The 16,396-nt window shown below is 36.8% G+C and overlaps 1 protein-coding gene across 1 annotated transcript; it reads left to right on the top strand.

Annotated features, from left to right (window-relative positions):
• Positions 1 to 800: 800 nt before the first annotated feature.
• Positions 801 to 13,165, top strand: LOC127620751 (choline/ethanolaminephosphotransferase 1-like). Its single transcript, XM_052093968.1, has 10 exons — positions 801 to 1,039; positions 1,173 to 1,259; positions 2,163 to 2,582; positions 6,099 to 6,246; positions 6,759 to 6,900; positions 7,100 to 7,184; positions 7,438 to 7,569; positions 7,759 to 7,917; positions 8,267 to 8,392; positions 10,107 to 13,165. The coding sequence occupies exons 3-10, from the start codon at positions 2,229 to 2,231 to the stop codon at positions 10,242 to 10,244; spliced, it is 1,284 nt and encodes a 427-aa protein (XP_051949928.1). The 5' UTR covers positions 801 to 1,039; positions 1,173 to 1,259; positions 2,163 to 2,228; the 3' UTR covers positions 10,245 to 13,165.
• The last annotated feature ends 3,231 nt before the right edge of the window (positions 13,166 to 16,396 follow it).

Here is a 16,396-nt window from a genome sequence, read left to right as displayed (position 1 = left end):
AGCAACATAGCAGTCATGACAGTGATGAGACATATACCAATTACAATAAACAACATATTTACATATGTGTCTAATGTACACATAATTACACAACACTATAATAATATACAATGTACAGTAAACAATACACACAATGCAGACCTTTTAGGCTCAAAACATCACATAAAGGCAACATAAAAGTAATCTATATTATTTCAGTGGTTAAATATAAGTCTGAATATCTGAAAGTGAATGTGGAGATTTAGAGTAAAAACAAAAAGACTTAAATGTTGTTTCTCACCAACACTTTTCATGTTATCATGTTAATCCGTGGATTACTTTTATATTTCATTAATGCGATTTTTAGAGCTACAACGGTCTGATCACCACTCACGTGCATTGTGTGGACCTGCACAGCTGAAATATTCTTCTAAAAATCTTCATTTGAGTTCAGCAGATGATAGAAAGTCATGTGAAAGTCACGGCATGAGGGTGAGCAAATGATGAGATCATTGTCCTTTTGGGGTGAACTATCCCTTTAAGATCATACAGGCGTACTGGTAAATGAACAACATAAACAATAAGTAGTGATAACAAATATTTGTGAAATCAATAGCTATTTCTAGTATTATGGTGTTATTCATTCAGGATGTGCATTTCGAATAATTCATAAAAAAAACTTTCCATCTGTTTAAAGATAATCTCTTTTTGTTTATCATCATTTCATATTTAATTGTGTACAAATGTAAAAACTTTTTATTGAAATTGTTTTTTTATGTGACTTTTATTTTGAAATTTGTACTTCCGGAAGGCGTTGTCGTCGCATTATTGAAGCGTGTTTCACGCCTCTGCATTTCATGCACGCTGTTCGCGGTTATCTCGATTATCAAGTAATCCTTCAAAAAACGCTTCTTCTTCGTTAACGTGAACGTTGGTTCGGTAGCCTGTGTCGTGATATTTTCTCCTCTGATTTATTTATAATTTACATCTCAGCTTTCGCCATCACACGGGCACCTCTAATGCTGTGCGGAGCAAAGACATCTGCACCGCGTAAACAAAGGTACTGTTGGTCAGACACGAACTATATCAATCACATTGGCTCTAAAAATAGTGTTAATGACGGTTTTACACGCTGTGTTATTGTGATTAATAATGTACATCACATTTATGATGTCGCCTGACACGTTTGACAGATTGTTGTCAAGCTGACGTCATCATTCAGTAGGAGGATTTTACAAGGGCTTTTGTGGATCTCGTAAAATACAGTCTACAGTCTGCTGGTGAGTATTTGAAGAAACAGGTCTAAGGTAGTTGTATGCCATAGTACATGAGTTTGATTTTATTAGAAACCATTGCACAATCTTTCTTATCTTTACTGCCCTCTTCCTTGAGTTGCAGGTGTATTTTGGGGTGTTGGGATTGGACAGATTGAACAGATTGGACATTTGTGGCCTTTAGTCCCTGTCTGTTATATTTAAGGACCATGCATATGCTAGTGTAGTCCTAATTTTGATCAAAATAATTTTAATACATATATGCATTTAATATGTACAGTATTTCGCTTCTGGGAAAACTGAACAAAAAATATTGATGACTCATCTTGCACTCAGGGCATATCCAAATCTTTGTCAAATCTAGAATGAGAATGTCCCTTCCCCTAAAATCACCTTACCTTACTAGCAATAGCAAGTAGCAAATCATGGTTCATGGCTGTGACCTAAACTAAAGCCTATTGGCTATTTAAAAAACAAAGGATGAACCCTTAGTTATGATTCGCCCCAACTTCCTGTTTTAAAAAGAAAATTGGGGCCATTTTACATAAACTTCCTATCTTAATGATTAAGTTAAGATCTGACAAGGTAAACAGAACATATATAGATCACAATTGAAATCAATATGGTAACTAACTGATAAGAAAGGATTATAGAGCTAGGATGTTTCTGTAAAAGGCCACTGTTCTTGTAAATCCATTTAATGGTGTCTTAAGTGTTACATTAGAAGTACATTCATCCTTGAGCAATATTTCTATCGCTTTGTATGGAAATAATTTACTAAATAGGAGTTAACTTAGGAACTATACACCACCCCACAAAACATGTTGTTAATAATAGAATGCTTTGACTTGTTTTATTGTAATATAAAGTGATGATAATTTATGGGTGGCAATCTCTTTGTTCCAATAGATATAATCCCATACATTTATAGTGGATTCAGACACTTGCCATACCCACACAAATTCCTATAGAGCCATGAGCTCACACAAGAGACCTATTCGGCCTCGGACGGATTCTGATGCCAGTTCCTCCTCCTCTACCCGCGACTCAACCGGACCAGGTCAGGAGGAGGGCGCTAGTCTCCTGACCAAACTGATGGAGTTGCCTGTGACCCGTATGTCCCGACAGCAGCTGAAAAGGTTGGAGGATCATCAGTACAGAAGTGCAGGACGCTCCCTCCTGGAGCCCTTCATGCAAGGATACTGGTGCTGGCTGGTCAGCAAAGTGCCTCTATGGATGGCCCCAAACCTCATCACCATAGTGGGACTCGCTACCAATATTATCACCACTCTGATACTGGTGTATTACTGCCCGACTGCCACCGAACAGGTATTCTAGTTTCAGTGCTTTAGATTAATGGACTATTACTTTTTAAAACTGATCAACAACTAGTCAATAGCTGAGTTCAGAAAGGCAAACTACCCACACAAGGGCTGAATGATTTGCAAACAAAATTAAATAATATACAGTGAGGAAAATAAGTATTTGAACACCCTGCTATTTTGCAAGTTCTCCCACTTGGAAATCATGGAGGGGTCTGAAATTGTCATCGTAGGTGCATGTCCACTGTGAGAGACATAATCTAAAAAAAAAAATCCAGAAATCACAATATAGGATTTTTTAACTATTTATTTGTATGATACAGCTGCAAATAAGTATTTGAACACCTGTCTATCAGCTAGAATTCTGACCCTCAAAGACCTGTTAGTCTGCCTTTAAAATGTCCACCTCCACTCCATTTATTATCCTAAATTAGATGCACCTGTTTGAGGTCGTTAGCTGCATAAAGACACCTGTCCACCCCATACAATCAGTAAGAATCCAACTACTAACATGGCCAAGACCAAAGAGCTGTCCAAAGACACTAGAGACAAAATTGTACACCTCCACAAGGCTGGAAAGGGCTACGGGAAATTGCCAAGCAGCTTGGTGAAAAAAGGTCCACTGTTGGAGCAATCATTAGAAAATGGAAGAAGCTAAACATGACTGTCAATCTCCCTTGGACTGGGGCTCCATGCAAGATCTCACCTCGTGGGGTCTCAATGATCCTAAGAAAGGTGAGAAATCAGCCCAGAACTACACGGGAGGAGCTGGTCAATGACCTGAAAAGAGCTGGGACCACCGTTTCCAAGGTTACTGTTGGTAATACACTAAGACGTCATGGTTTGAAATCATGCATGGCACGGAAGGTTCCCCTGCTTAAACCAGCACATGTCAAGGCCCGTCTTAAGTTTGCCAATGACCATTTGGATGATCCAGAGGAGTCATGGGAGAAAGTCATGTAGTCAGATGAGACCAAAATAGAACTTTTTGGTCATAATTCCACTAACCGTGTTTGAAGGAAGAAGAATGATGAGTACCATCCCAAGAACACCATCCCTACTGTGAAGCATGGGGGTGGTAGCATCATGCTTTGGGGGTGTTTTTCTGCACATGGGAGAGGGCGACTGCACTGTATTAAGGAGAGGATGACTGGGGCCATGTATTGCGAGATTTTGGGGAACAACCTCCTTCCCTCAGTTAGAGCATTGAAGATGGGTCGAGGCTGGGGCTTCCAACATGACAATGACCCGAAGCACACAGCCAGGATAACCAAGGAGTGGCTCTGTAAGAAGCATATCAAGGTTCTAGCGTGGCCTAGCCAGTCTCCAGACCTAAACCCAATAGAGAATCTTTGGAGGGAGCTCAAACTCTGTGTTTCTCAGCGACAGCCCAGAAACCTGACTGATCTATAGAAGATCTGTGTGGAGGAGTGGGCCAAAATCCCTCCTGCAGTGTGTGCAAACCTGGTGAAAAACTACAGGAAACGTTTGACCTCTGTAATTGCAAACAAAGGCTACTGTACCAAATATTAACATTGATTTTCTCAGGTGTTCAAATACTTATTTGCAGCTGTATCATACAAATAAATAGTTAAAAAAATCATACATTGTGATTTCTGGATTTTTTTTTTTAGATTATGTCTCTCACAGTGGACATGCACCTACGATGACAATTTCAGACCCCTCCATGATTTCTAAGTGGGAGAACTTGCAAAATAGCAGGGTGTTCAAATACTTATTTTCCTCACTGTATATATATATTATTCATTTTTTCCAAACTTAAGGACATTTAACGATTCATGTTGATTTTTTGTATTATCATTTTTTTACTTTTAAATGTACTAAACTAAAAAGTTAGTTCAAAATGATTCAAATAACATGTTCTTTATTAGAATACTTGGCAACCTAGTTAGCGAAATCAAAGTTCTATTCATTATAGAAAGCATTCTTTATCGAACGGAAGTGCACCACACAGGAAAAGTAAATATTTTTTTATTTAAAATGACCAGATGTTCAGATATAATTGTATAGAAGAAGAAAAAACAACTTCTTTGCCAATGTAGGTTTTCATTTTTATCCAAATTAAGTCTAACTAGAAAGTAATACTGAAATGATCAAGTTTGACTAGAAAGTACTAATTACTAATAGGCTCATATCAAATCTTTTATATGTATAATCATAAACCCATGCAGATAGAGTCCAGACATCTGAACATTTACAGTCTAGAAAAGCTTTTTTCCAGTTTAGAATGAAAAAATAAATAAATACTTGCATTAGAAACATTTAAAATGGACATGGGAAATGGAATAAAACAAAACATTGTGAAACCTGCTGAATTTGACCTGAGAAATTGGTATGTATCCATAATCCATTAAGGTTGCACGATTGATTGAGTGATTAAAATTGAACTCGCAGTATGGGCTCACGCGATTATTAAACCACAAAAGGCTGCGTTTTAAATTCTGACTGTCTGCATTCACCACTTAAGTCAGAACTGCTTAAGCGATCAGCGCCCTCTAGCGAGTATGTGCGGTACACGATCCGCAGCGCTACAATATGACATGATAAATTATTATCAATATAATTCAACTCGCAAAGTTTGTCAAAATGATCTCTTCCCAGATGTTGGCTATAGATGCAGTACACTTTAAACATGTCACAAAACGGATCTATCTAAACCATCATGGAAAAAGGAGAGGTGGATGTTTGATTCTACCATTTATATTCTATCCATTGAAGTGCCTGTAACTGTCACTTCATAATGGGTATTTAAAGAAAGAGACCCCTTTTGTTCATCAACGTGCACAACGCCAAGGTCAGTTATTGTCTGATTAAACCTGCGTGTACAAGCATGTTGGATGAAGTCAACTGACTGTCAGACTGTACAGTCTCACTTGAAATATTACCGGCTTTTAAATTAGTCTCCATGTCATTTACATATGTGATGTTCTTTTGGAGCACGCACACACATGCAGCTGATCAGAATAGAGGTGGCATCAAGCCAAGGGCTATAAAAAAATGTAATTCCTTACTCGGCCTTTGGTTAATACACAACTTATTTAACTATAGCATTTGCTAATATTTTTTTAATTGATTGTGGTAAAACACAAACAGTACCGCCGCTGTAGTCTACTGTTTAAAGCGTGCAATCAGATACTATGTGTTGTTAGACACTGCTTGTTCTGTTAGCTTTAACGGCCTCATTTATCAGCTATGACGGTCTATGATAGCTACCTCTCTGGCAAAACCAGTGGCATCAGTATCTACAATTAGGCCTAAAGAGATATACTTAATACATTTATACCTTTTGTGGCTGTAAATGTGAAGTTGTATGTCAATCTGTGAAAGTCAGCGAAAAGGATGCAAGTGGATAGAAAATTAGGCCTTAAAATCTAAAAACAAAACTCTTTGGTTTTGAAGTTGTACTAACTGTGATTGTTGGCATTAAATAAACCTGAGATACTAACTGCATTCATAGTGTTTTTGAACTTGTTATCAATTATCTGATTAATGTCGTTTTCAGGCACCGACGTGGGCATACTTAGCCTGTGCTCTGGGTCTGTTCATCTACCAATCATTGGATGCAATAGATGGGAAGCAGGCAAGACGGACCAATAGCAGCACACCTCTGGGCGAGCTCTTTGACCATGGTTGTGACTCTCTCTCTACAGGTCTGCTCATGTTTGTTTTTGCAAGTACAGCTTACTACTATACAATCTGGCTATGTTCAGAATAGCATACTACAAACGTACTACTCTTACTATTTTTTTTAAGTATGCAGTATGCATATTTAAATGCTTGCTTTATGTTTGAATGAAATTCTGTTTGCTAAAATGTGCAGTATGAAACAAATGAAATCATATGGAAGTAATTACAGCCATGGTCTTCAACATCACTTTGTAGACGTATTGTATGATCAGGCTGACAAAAGACAGAATGCATATGACAACAATGTTTGAAACATTTATCATGGAATAATGCCTATTTCACCTACTAAAAAACCACAAAAAAAACTGTATAAAGCATATACTTTGTTGTATTAGGTGAATAGTAAGCGAGTATGGAGATAATATAGTTTGACTTTGAAAACTGACTTCTAGTTTGGAATATAGAATAGGCTACAAACAGTATATATATGCCTTTTTGACTGAAGTCTGTTCTACTTTTTCTTTGTCTGATGCAGTGTTTGTGGTTCTTGGCACATGTATAGCAGTTCAGCTGGGTACCCACCCTGACTGTATGTTCTTCTGTTGTTTTGTGGGCATCTTCATGTTTTATTGTGCCCACTGGCAAACATATGTTTCTGGAACGCTGCGCTTTGGCATGTGAGTGACAACTGTCCTTTTATGACTAAGGGATCTTGAGTTTAAAGTTGGGTTTACCATCTAATTTTCATATGGAGATTTATATATAAAAAAAAATACACTGTATATATTATTGTTATTATTAGTAGTATTATTGCGAGATTATTAAGTTACAAATTTGTCTCCTCTTGTAATTCCTCTTTGGTATTTGCTTGTGCAGAATTGATGTTACTGAGGTGCAAATCTACATTATAAGCTTGTACTTACTGGCAGCCATTGGAGGAACAGCTTTTTGGCAATCTGTGGTAATTAAAACAGATCTTAATTCTTTAACATATTTTGATCACATGATTCGACCATATGCATGTGGACAAATATGCTGATTCTGTATGTCATGGTCATATAATCATGGTTAGAAAATCTGATTCTCTAGCATGCTGCATGTGTTCAATAAAGCAGAATTCTTTACATTTTAAACATTTACAATGAAAAGGACCTGTATTTAATTTCATGATATTTTGGAACACGATGTAAATGAGTTGCTTTTAATCTTTCTAGATCCCTGTGATAAATATCCAGGTAAAAATAATACCCGCCCTTTGCACTCTTATGGGTGCCATATTTTCCTGCACAAACTACTTCCGGGTTATATTCACCGGTGGAATGGGTAAAAATGGATCCACTATTGCAGTAAGTAAAGCATGAAATTAAACAGAAAACACACCCTCTGTTTTCATTAAGATTACATACTAAAAGCAGTTCAAATGTTTGTTGTAATGACATATTAAAAAATAATAATGCAATACATAACTAACTTAATAGAATTATGTATTAATGTGAAATTCTGTATCAAAGGCAGAACTGTTTTTATTTCTTCAGGGAACAAGCGTGTTATCTCCGTCCTTCCATATAGGAGTGCTTATTACACTTGCTCTAATGATCTATAAGAAGTCTTCAGTGCAGCTCTTCGAGAAACATCCCTGTCTGTACATCTTAGCATTCGGGTTCGTCTCAGCCAAACTCACCAACAGACTGGTGGTAAGATCAAGGATGAACCCAGAACATTGATTAATTTCATCTTTCATAAACACGTTTTAGCTCGAACGTTTATGCAGTATATGAATAATAAGTGATGATTGATAAATTACTCTTGATTAATATGAATACCATTTCCATGTCATTGAATTTACTTTACCTGAACTTAGCTGGTAGGAAATGTAATGTTTTGACAAATGCTGCAAAATGCTATTTGTACGGTTTTCTGCACCTTTGAGTGTAAATAATGTCTTGTTCTCTTTAGTTCATAGCATTAAAATCATATTTCAGCCTCAAGCAGCATTAGTAATAGTTAATCTAAATGTCACCACATGTCTGTTTTGTTTGCCAGGTTGCTCATATGACAAAAAGTGAAATGCATCGTAATGATTTGGCCTTCCTGGGACCAGCGCTGCTTTTTCTGAATCAGTACTTCAACAGTTTCATTAATGAATACTGTCTTCTCTGGGTCGCTCTGGTATGTATAACAACTGACCCTTAAATGTGATGTTTGAATGGGGCAAATGAAAACAGGATGTAACTTGGTGTTTCAAAATATAATATTTTAATGTACTTCATAGACTAGAGTAACGTTCCAGTAAATGACATCTGTTAAAAAAAAAAAAAAAAGTTTGCATATAGAAATTTTAAAGGTACAGTAACCAGAACTGTCTGTATAATTCTAAGGGTCAGAGACAGGGTGCAAAATAATCATGAAACATGCGTTTATAGTGTAAGAAACCTTGACTAACATTATTTGTGGACCTCGGGGAAAAGTAAAATGCCACAAAGGCATCAAAAATGCATCTCTTGTGACCAATTTCGAGGGGAGGGTCTGCGATTTCATGACGACATGCATCAATTACTATGTCAGCGTGTTACTGCATGAAAATAAACTGCAAAAAAATAATAAAAGACAAAGGAAGTGTGAAACAAACGGTGCACTGTTTCTCCTAGATGCAACTGAAATTTTATTTAAGCACAAACGCAGTATTTCGAGCAGGATTCTCCATTATTTTGGTGGATTTCCAGTATTAACCTGAGCTTCAGATGTTATGCCGCACATAACCGGCAAAGTTTGAACTGTTATTGATTGACAGGTGAGGGGTAGTTCTTCGCTGCTGTCTGGGGCGCATTCAGAATGGATTGTGTTTCACACCTCAAATGCAATGTGGTCACATGCGTTTTTGTCTACCTCTGTATGTGGTTGCAGTGATCTGTTTAAAAAACATTTTGTACCCTGTTTTCACCTGTATTTAGCGCTAACCACTTTTGATTGGATCACCAAAAATGCATCTTAAAGGAATAGTTCACCCAAAAATGAAACTTCTCTCATCATTTACTCACCCTCAGTCCATCCCAGATGTGTATGACTTTCTTTTTTTCTGCTGAACACAAAGGTTGTAATAACATACAATGCAAGTGAATGGTGACCAGACATTTCAAGCTCCAAAAATCATATAAAGGCAGCATAAAAGTAATCCATATATAACCACGCACATGGTTAAATCCACTTTAGAAGATAAATATATAAACCACTGGAGTCATATGGATTACTTTTATACTGCCTTCATGTGATTTTTGTAGGTTGAAAGGTCTGGTCATCATTCACTTGCATTGTATGGACCTACAGAGCCCAGATGTTCTTCTAAAAATCTTTGTTTGTGTTCATCAGAATAAAAAATGCCAAACACATCTGGTATGGCATGAGGGTGAGTAAATGATAGGAGAGTTTTCATTTTTGGGTAAACAATCCCTCTAAAACCAGGTGGAAACAGGACTAAAATGAAAAAATAAAATGGCTACATTTATAGGTTTGATCTTGAAGCCATCCAAAATGCATTTGCCATGCTATGAAGGTGTAGTTCTTCCAAAGATGAAAATTCTGTCATCAATTACTCAACTTTATTATGTTCCAAACTTATGACTAATGAATATCATCCATGGAACACAAAATTAGATTTCAGGCAGAATGATAGCCTCAGTCACCATTGTATGAGAAAAGATGCAATGATAGAAAGTGGTGACTGAGGTTAACATTCTGCCTAACATTTCCTTCTGTGTTCCAGGACAGAACGAATTTCAAACAGGTTTGAAACAGCATGAGGGGGAAAGAATGATGACAAAGTTTAAATTTTGGGGTGAACTGTCCCTTTTGCTGTTTTTCTTTACTCTTTCTGGATTGTTTGTAGGTGCTGTCAGGATTTGATCTGGTGCGGTACTGTGTGAGTGTATGTAACCAGATCGCCTCACACTTAAACATCTGTGTCTTCAGTATCCATCCTCCATCTCTTTCCACACTTCAGCCAGACAGCAGAAATCACCACTAACAGCTCATCACCTGTTCCTCAAACCCCTCCTCCAGTAGGTCACGTACTTGAGTGAATGTAAAACGCAACTAACAGAGACAGCCCAGATGGCTGCAGTAATGAACTTCGCTATTACGTGGGTTTTCGTAATGAAAAGAGAATTATTTGAAGGACGAAAGGGAATTATTAAAAAGAACATGCCCACATGTGTTACTCTATTCGGTTGTCAGTGTTACGTTTTGAAAGTTTGTTTGCAAAAGAATATCTGCCATAGAAAAGAATGTGCAAAGATTTGCTATATTTCACAGTTGTAATGTGTTTTTTTTTATTTAGATTGACCAGTTTTGGCATTTGACATATGCACTCATCCATCTGAAAGTGTTAAGACATCATTACGGAACGCTATAGGTGTTAAGAATTTTGCAGCTTAAATGATACTCTGTGAGACTCTTAAAGGGATACTTCACCCAAAAAATTTAAATGATGTAATAATTTACTCACCCTCATGTTGTTCCAAATCCAAATTGCTTTATTTTGTCCATGGAACAATGCAGGGAGAGGTTAAGCAGAATGTTAACCACAGTCACTTTTAACTTTCACTGTATGGAAAGAAGAGCAGTGCCGACATTCTTCAGTATTTATCTTGTATTCAACGGAAGAAGGAAAGTCATACAGGTATGGATTGATATGAGGGTGAGAGATGATTCTCACGAAATATGTCAAGAAATTGCCTTGGTTCTATTTTACTTTAAAATCAAAACCAACAAGAAATTATATTTTTCATGAAAAACAAAATTAAGGACCATTAACATTTTGAACCGAACTATCCCTTTAAGTTGGCCAGTATAAGTGACTGTTGCCCATACATAAGAGTTTTGTTGTCTTTTGACAAAGTGCAGTCAGTGAGGTAAGAGAGAAAATCACAGGATTTTTTGTTTTCATGAGAAAATCTCATGACATGAAAAACAGCCAGAGGAGTTTCCATTACTAAAGTGCAAGAAAACAAATACCTATTCATAAGGCTCTCATCTATTCTGTCAGTAAAAATCTATACAGTTCAAATATATAAATTATTTTCTATGCATATGCTTTTCTTCATCTAATGTTGTTTTGGAGATAATTATTATTTTTATGAATGCCCATGCATCTAAATGATAAAAACTATATTAGTAACAGGATTTTGATTGTGCCATAATTTTCCATATTATAACTACATAATATGAACCCTTTATTATGGGTAACATGAACGTAAAAAATCTGTTTGTGGTCTAAATACCTTCCATAACTGTGTGACTTTTGTGCCTTTTATTTTTCACTGTCGGTTTAATCCTCTATGCACAGTATATTTTTATCATTTTTCACTCCAGACAAGTTCTCTCACGTAATTTGTATTTTGTTTGTGAATTCTGTTCATGTTACGTTAATGTCATTGAGTTCAAAAAGCGTTATTAGTCATATACACCGATCAGCCACAACATTAAAACCACCTTCCTAATATTGTGTAGGTCCCTCTCGTGCCGCTAAAACAGCATTCTGAGATTTTATCCTTCTCACCACAATTGTACAGAGCGGTTTTCTGAGTTACCGTAGACTTTCAGTTCGAAACAGTCTGGCAATTCTCTGACCTGTCTCGTCAACAATGCTTTTCCATCTGCAGAACTGCCGCTCACTGGATGTTGTTAGTTTTTGGCACCATTCTGAGTAAATTCTAGAGACTGTTGTGTGTGAAAATCCCAGGAGATCAGCAGTTACAGAAATACTCAAACCAGCCCGTCTGGCATCAACAACCATCCTTGCGATTATTTAATCAGCCAGTCGTGTGGCAGCAGTGCATAAAATCATCCAGTTACGGGTCAGGAGCTTCAGTTAATGTTCTCATCAACTGTCAGAATGGGGAAAAAATGTAATCACAATGATTTGGACCATGGCAAGTTTGTTGGTACCAGACAATCTGGTTTGAGTATTTCTGTAACTGCTGATCTCCTGGGATTTTCACACACAACAGTCTCTAGAGTTTACTCAGAATGGTGCCAAAAACTAAAAACATCCAGTGAGCGGCAGTTCTGTGGACTGAAATGCCTTGTTGATGAGAGAGGTCAACAGAGAATGGCCAGATTGGTTTAAACTGACAATGTCTACGGTAACTCGGATACTTGCTCTGTAGAATTGTGGTCAGAAGAATACCATCTCAGAATGCCATTTTGAGATACGGGTTTGCGCTGTTTGGCGGCATGAAGGGAACCTACACAATATTAGGCAGGTGTTTTAATGCTGTGGCTGATTTTTTTTTTCCTTTCTTTCTAAAGGTTGATATAGCAAACAAAAGGACATTAACTCTACAGGTCCACATTGTGTGCTTCCATGGATAAAATATAAAAAGAATTGCCAGAGTCATGTATAGTTCTCAAAATTTACATCGTTTTGCATCTACCTCTGAGCAGTTATATAATGAGACTTTTATTGGAAATGTTTTTAATCCTGTTGTGAATTTGCTAATGTTATTTAAGTGGGTTTTTCATGTGTTTCTGTTACTCCTCGCTTTTAAAGCGCCATCCGTTCACAGGGGCTGATCTAAGGTCAACCAATGCTGCAATACACACCTAAATAAAGAAACTGATGTCTGCCACTGCAACTAATTTATATACATGTATCATTTGTACCTTTGCCATCATTTTGTTGTTCTGTTGATTTACAGCAAATTCCTTTGTAATAGACTAATGGACATAAAATAAAGATTGTTATATTTATGTTAACAGATTTATTGATGATGGTCTCATTTTGTCTTAATGTCATTTTTTTTTTACTATGAAAAAAGTTACGTGGTGCTACCATGGTTTTGGACATGTAGAATATGGTAATCATTCAGTAGCATGCAATCTGTCTATGTAGTAACTGATACCATCACTGTCAGGTAACTAATGGATTAATCTCTTGAAGAAATGTCCAGGTAATTTTTGACCCCAAAATTTAAAATATTTTGCACACTGTAAATAAAGTCTGTTTTAGGACAATTAAAGCAATGTTCTTGGTTCACTTCAATATAAGTTAAACTCAATCAACATCATTTGTGGTGTAATGTTTATTACAACAACAAAAAAATTACAAATATCAGTTACATTAAGGCATATACAATGGAATTTAAATGGGAGAGTTCATAAACGTAAAAATACATGTGCTTTCCAAATTTATAAACATACGTGATAACTTGATTTTAGTTTGAGAAAACTGCTTGCTAACCATATCTTAATGCAGTTACAATGGCAAGAAACCTTTATGTGAACCCTTTGGAAATTGCAGTTTTTTTTTTTTTTGCATTAATTGGACATAAAATGTTATCTCATCTTCATCAAAGTCACATATAGACAAACACAATGTGCTTAAGCTAACAACATATAAATATATTCTTATATATCTTTATTGAACACATCCTATTATACATTCACAGTTCTTTGGAAAAAGTGGAATATAATATCTGGTCGATCTTCCTTTGGCAGCATTAACCTCAACCAAACATTGCCGGTGGCTGTGGATTAGACCTGCACAACGTTCAGAAGGAATTTTGGACAATTCTTCATTACAGAACTGCTTCATCTCAGTCGTTTTCTTAGGATGTCTGGTGTGAATGGCTCTTTTGAAGTCATTCCACAGCATCTCTATTGGGTTAAGCTCTGCCTGGGCCTGCTGTGGCTCAGTTGGTAGAGTGGGGTTGACGGTTCGATTCCCAGCCCACAAGACTCCACATGCTGAAGTGTCCTTGTCGTGGAATACCGCGATGAATCTCTCTAAGTTGTAAGAAAACTCTTGAGTCTTGAGTTCCAGATGCCAAAGTTGTAGTTTATTGAACACCAACAAACATGAGACCGGCCAGCTGTCCGTTCTGACTCATTTTTCTAAGTTCTCAGTTATATACCTTTTTTGTTATCTTGTTACCCACTGTCTCTGACGCATGAGGTCACTGCCTTGTCTCTTTCCCACCAATATGTTCTACGTCCTTTGTTAATTAAATATTGGTGGGAGATCCCTCGTCTATCTATTAAAAAGAAAAAGAAACATAAATCTTTGGTAGCCTCTCATAACTTGACCTCATGTTACAGTTCATGGACAGAGTACATCAACTCCTAGAAACATCTGCGTAAACAGCCATGTCTCCATCAAATACTTTTTATCTTTTTCCTGCATTTTCAGCACATTCTCTCAATGGGCAGCCTTGTTTGTTCATACACATTGTTATTTGAAAGAAAACACCAGCTGCAAAATTATAATACATTTAGCTTATTAAAACAAGACACCATTCATATAACTGATTAAAAGTATCTTTGAAAAGATACATACCAGCACACCAAGGATTCTCATCAGTGTACTATTGATTAACAGAAACACTTTTTGTTTTTGAAGAAATACACTTGTTTTTCAAGGTTATATACCATTCTTTGTGTTCTCTGCAGTATCAACACTTTTAGTAACCTCATATGCTCTCTCCTGGCTCACTCAAAGGCCTGGAAACTCATATAAGTATTTTGATATATAAAAACATACTAAAATATTGAATGATATATAAAAACATACTAGAATATTAAAATATACTATATATTCCCACCTCTGAGACTTAAAAAGTCTCACACTCTATTTCCCTCAAACCAGAGTGCAGTCACACAAGCCAGCCTGTCCCATATCATCATGTAGCCAAAGTAGGCCACTCAGTCCACTATCCAATGCCATCTTTATGGGGCTGCACTCTGCAGGACTTGGGACCAAACATCTCCATCCACACTTGGCTAGGAAGGAGTAAAAGATCCCAGTCCTCTAGCTATCACTGTTCCTGGGGGTGGGAAACAGAAATCAACTCATTTGTAATAAGCATGTGCATGCAACTGTGAAGTCTTACGTGATGTAGAGTACAATTGATTATCCATTAAGTAGAAGGTATACATATATATGTTTAACAAAACACTAGAAAAAGTAACATAGTAATATTCATCCTTCGTTGCCAGAGGAACTCACAGACAATTCCGGTAGCCTGAGCGCTATCTGGTGATGTGTTGGAGCAGACAGCTGGTTTTTAAACCACCAGTTGAGTCTATTTGCTCTTGCAGCCAAGCACTGAGGTGCTCGTCGCTCCTTTCTTCAAATGTCTCCCTCACATGTCTTCTCTTGGCAATTACTTCATAGTTATATTATGCTTAAACATAATCATCAGTAATACTGCTTCTATTTGATTAGATACATTGTACTAAAGATATACTTCATCAATCATTATAAGTAATAAGTAATTGGTTACATTGAGAGTAATAGGGAATATGTCAAAAATAACAAACAAAACACCCTCTAACTCCTTTCTTGAGATGCTATCTATTCTGTTACGTAAAATGAAAGTACAATACTCATGCTATCTCCCTTACTATCAAAAACATGAGAAAAGTGTTCAAAAATACATTTCCCCTTAAATTCCAGTGTTGTTTCTTGATTGCTTCTCAGTAAATTTCATCAAGTTCATCCAATCCTGGCCCAATGGTACAGTATCTAGTTTCCAACCCTGGGCCCGGTGCTATCATTGAGACAGTCACCATTTGTTTAGCCACTGTTCTAGCCATTATTGATTTTAGAACTGGTATGACACAGCAAAACAACAATGCAAATAGGGTCAGCCCTATAAGGATTACTATACCTAATTTCATTAATCCCTTCTTCCATGAACCAAAAAGATCATCGAACCATTGGCCAAACATCTGATCTCTCCCTGCATTAGATTTAACTTCCTTTCTGAGGTCATGCAGTTTCTTCATTGCCTGTGTAAAAGCTCCTTCTGGGGATGTATTATTTGGTATGTATGTACAGCAATCTGCTCGAACATGACACATACTCCGCCTTTATCTGCCAATAACCAATTTAGTGCTTGACGATTTTGCCATGCCATTTTACTAGTTGCTGCTAATTGGTGTCCTAACGCCTCCAGTGCCTCGTCAGTATAGTTTATAAATCTCTGTTGGTTATAGTAAATATAATTAATCCACTCTAAATTTTTGTTGGGTGTTACCCATAGGAATATTGACTCAAAGCCTGATTTTATTTCATCCCTAGCTTTAAACTGTTGAGGTATTCCTCTCGGTTGGCCAATTTCATCCAGGTAAACAGCAGGATCTGGGGTGTACGCTCTTTTCACCCTTTCTTTGTTG

The sequence above is a fragment of the Xyrauchen texanus genome, chromosome 27, assembly GCF_025860055.1.
Source record: "Xyrauchen texanus isolate HMW12.3.18 chromosome 27, RBS_HiC_50CHRs, whole genome shotgun sequence".
NCBI classification, from domain to species: Eukaryota; Metazoa; Chordata; class Actinopteri; order Cypriniformes; family Catostomidae; genus Xyrauchen; species Xyrauchen texanus.
The sequence above is the reverse complement of the archived record's forward strand: the minus strand, read 5'-3'. Positions and strand labels throughout refer to the sequence as shown.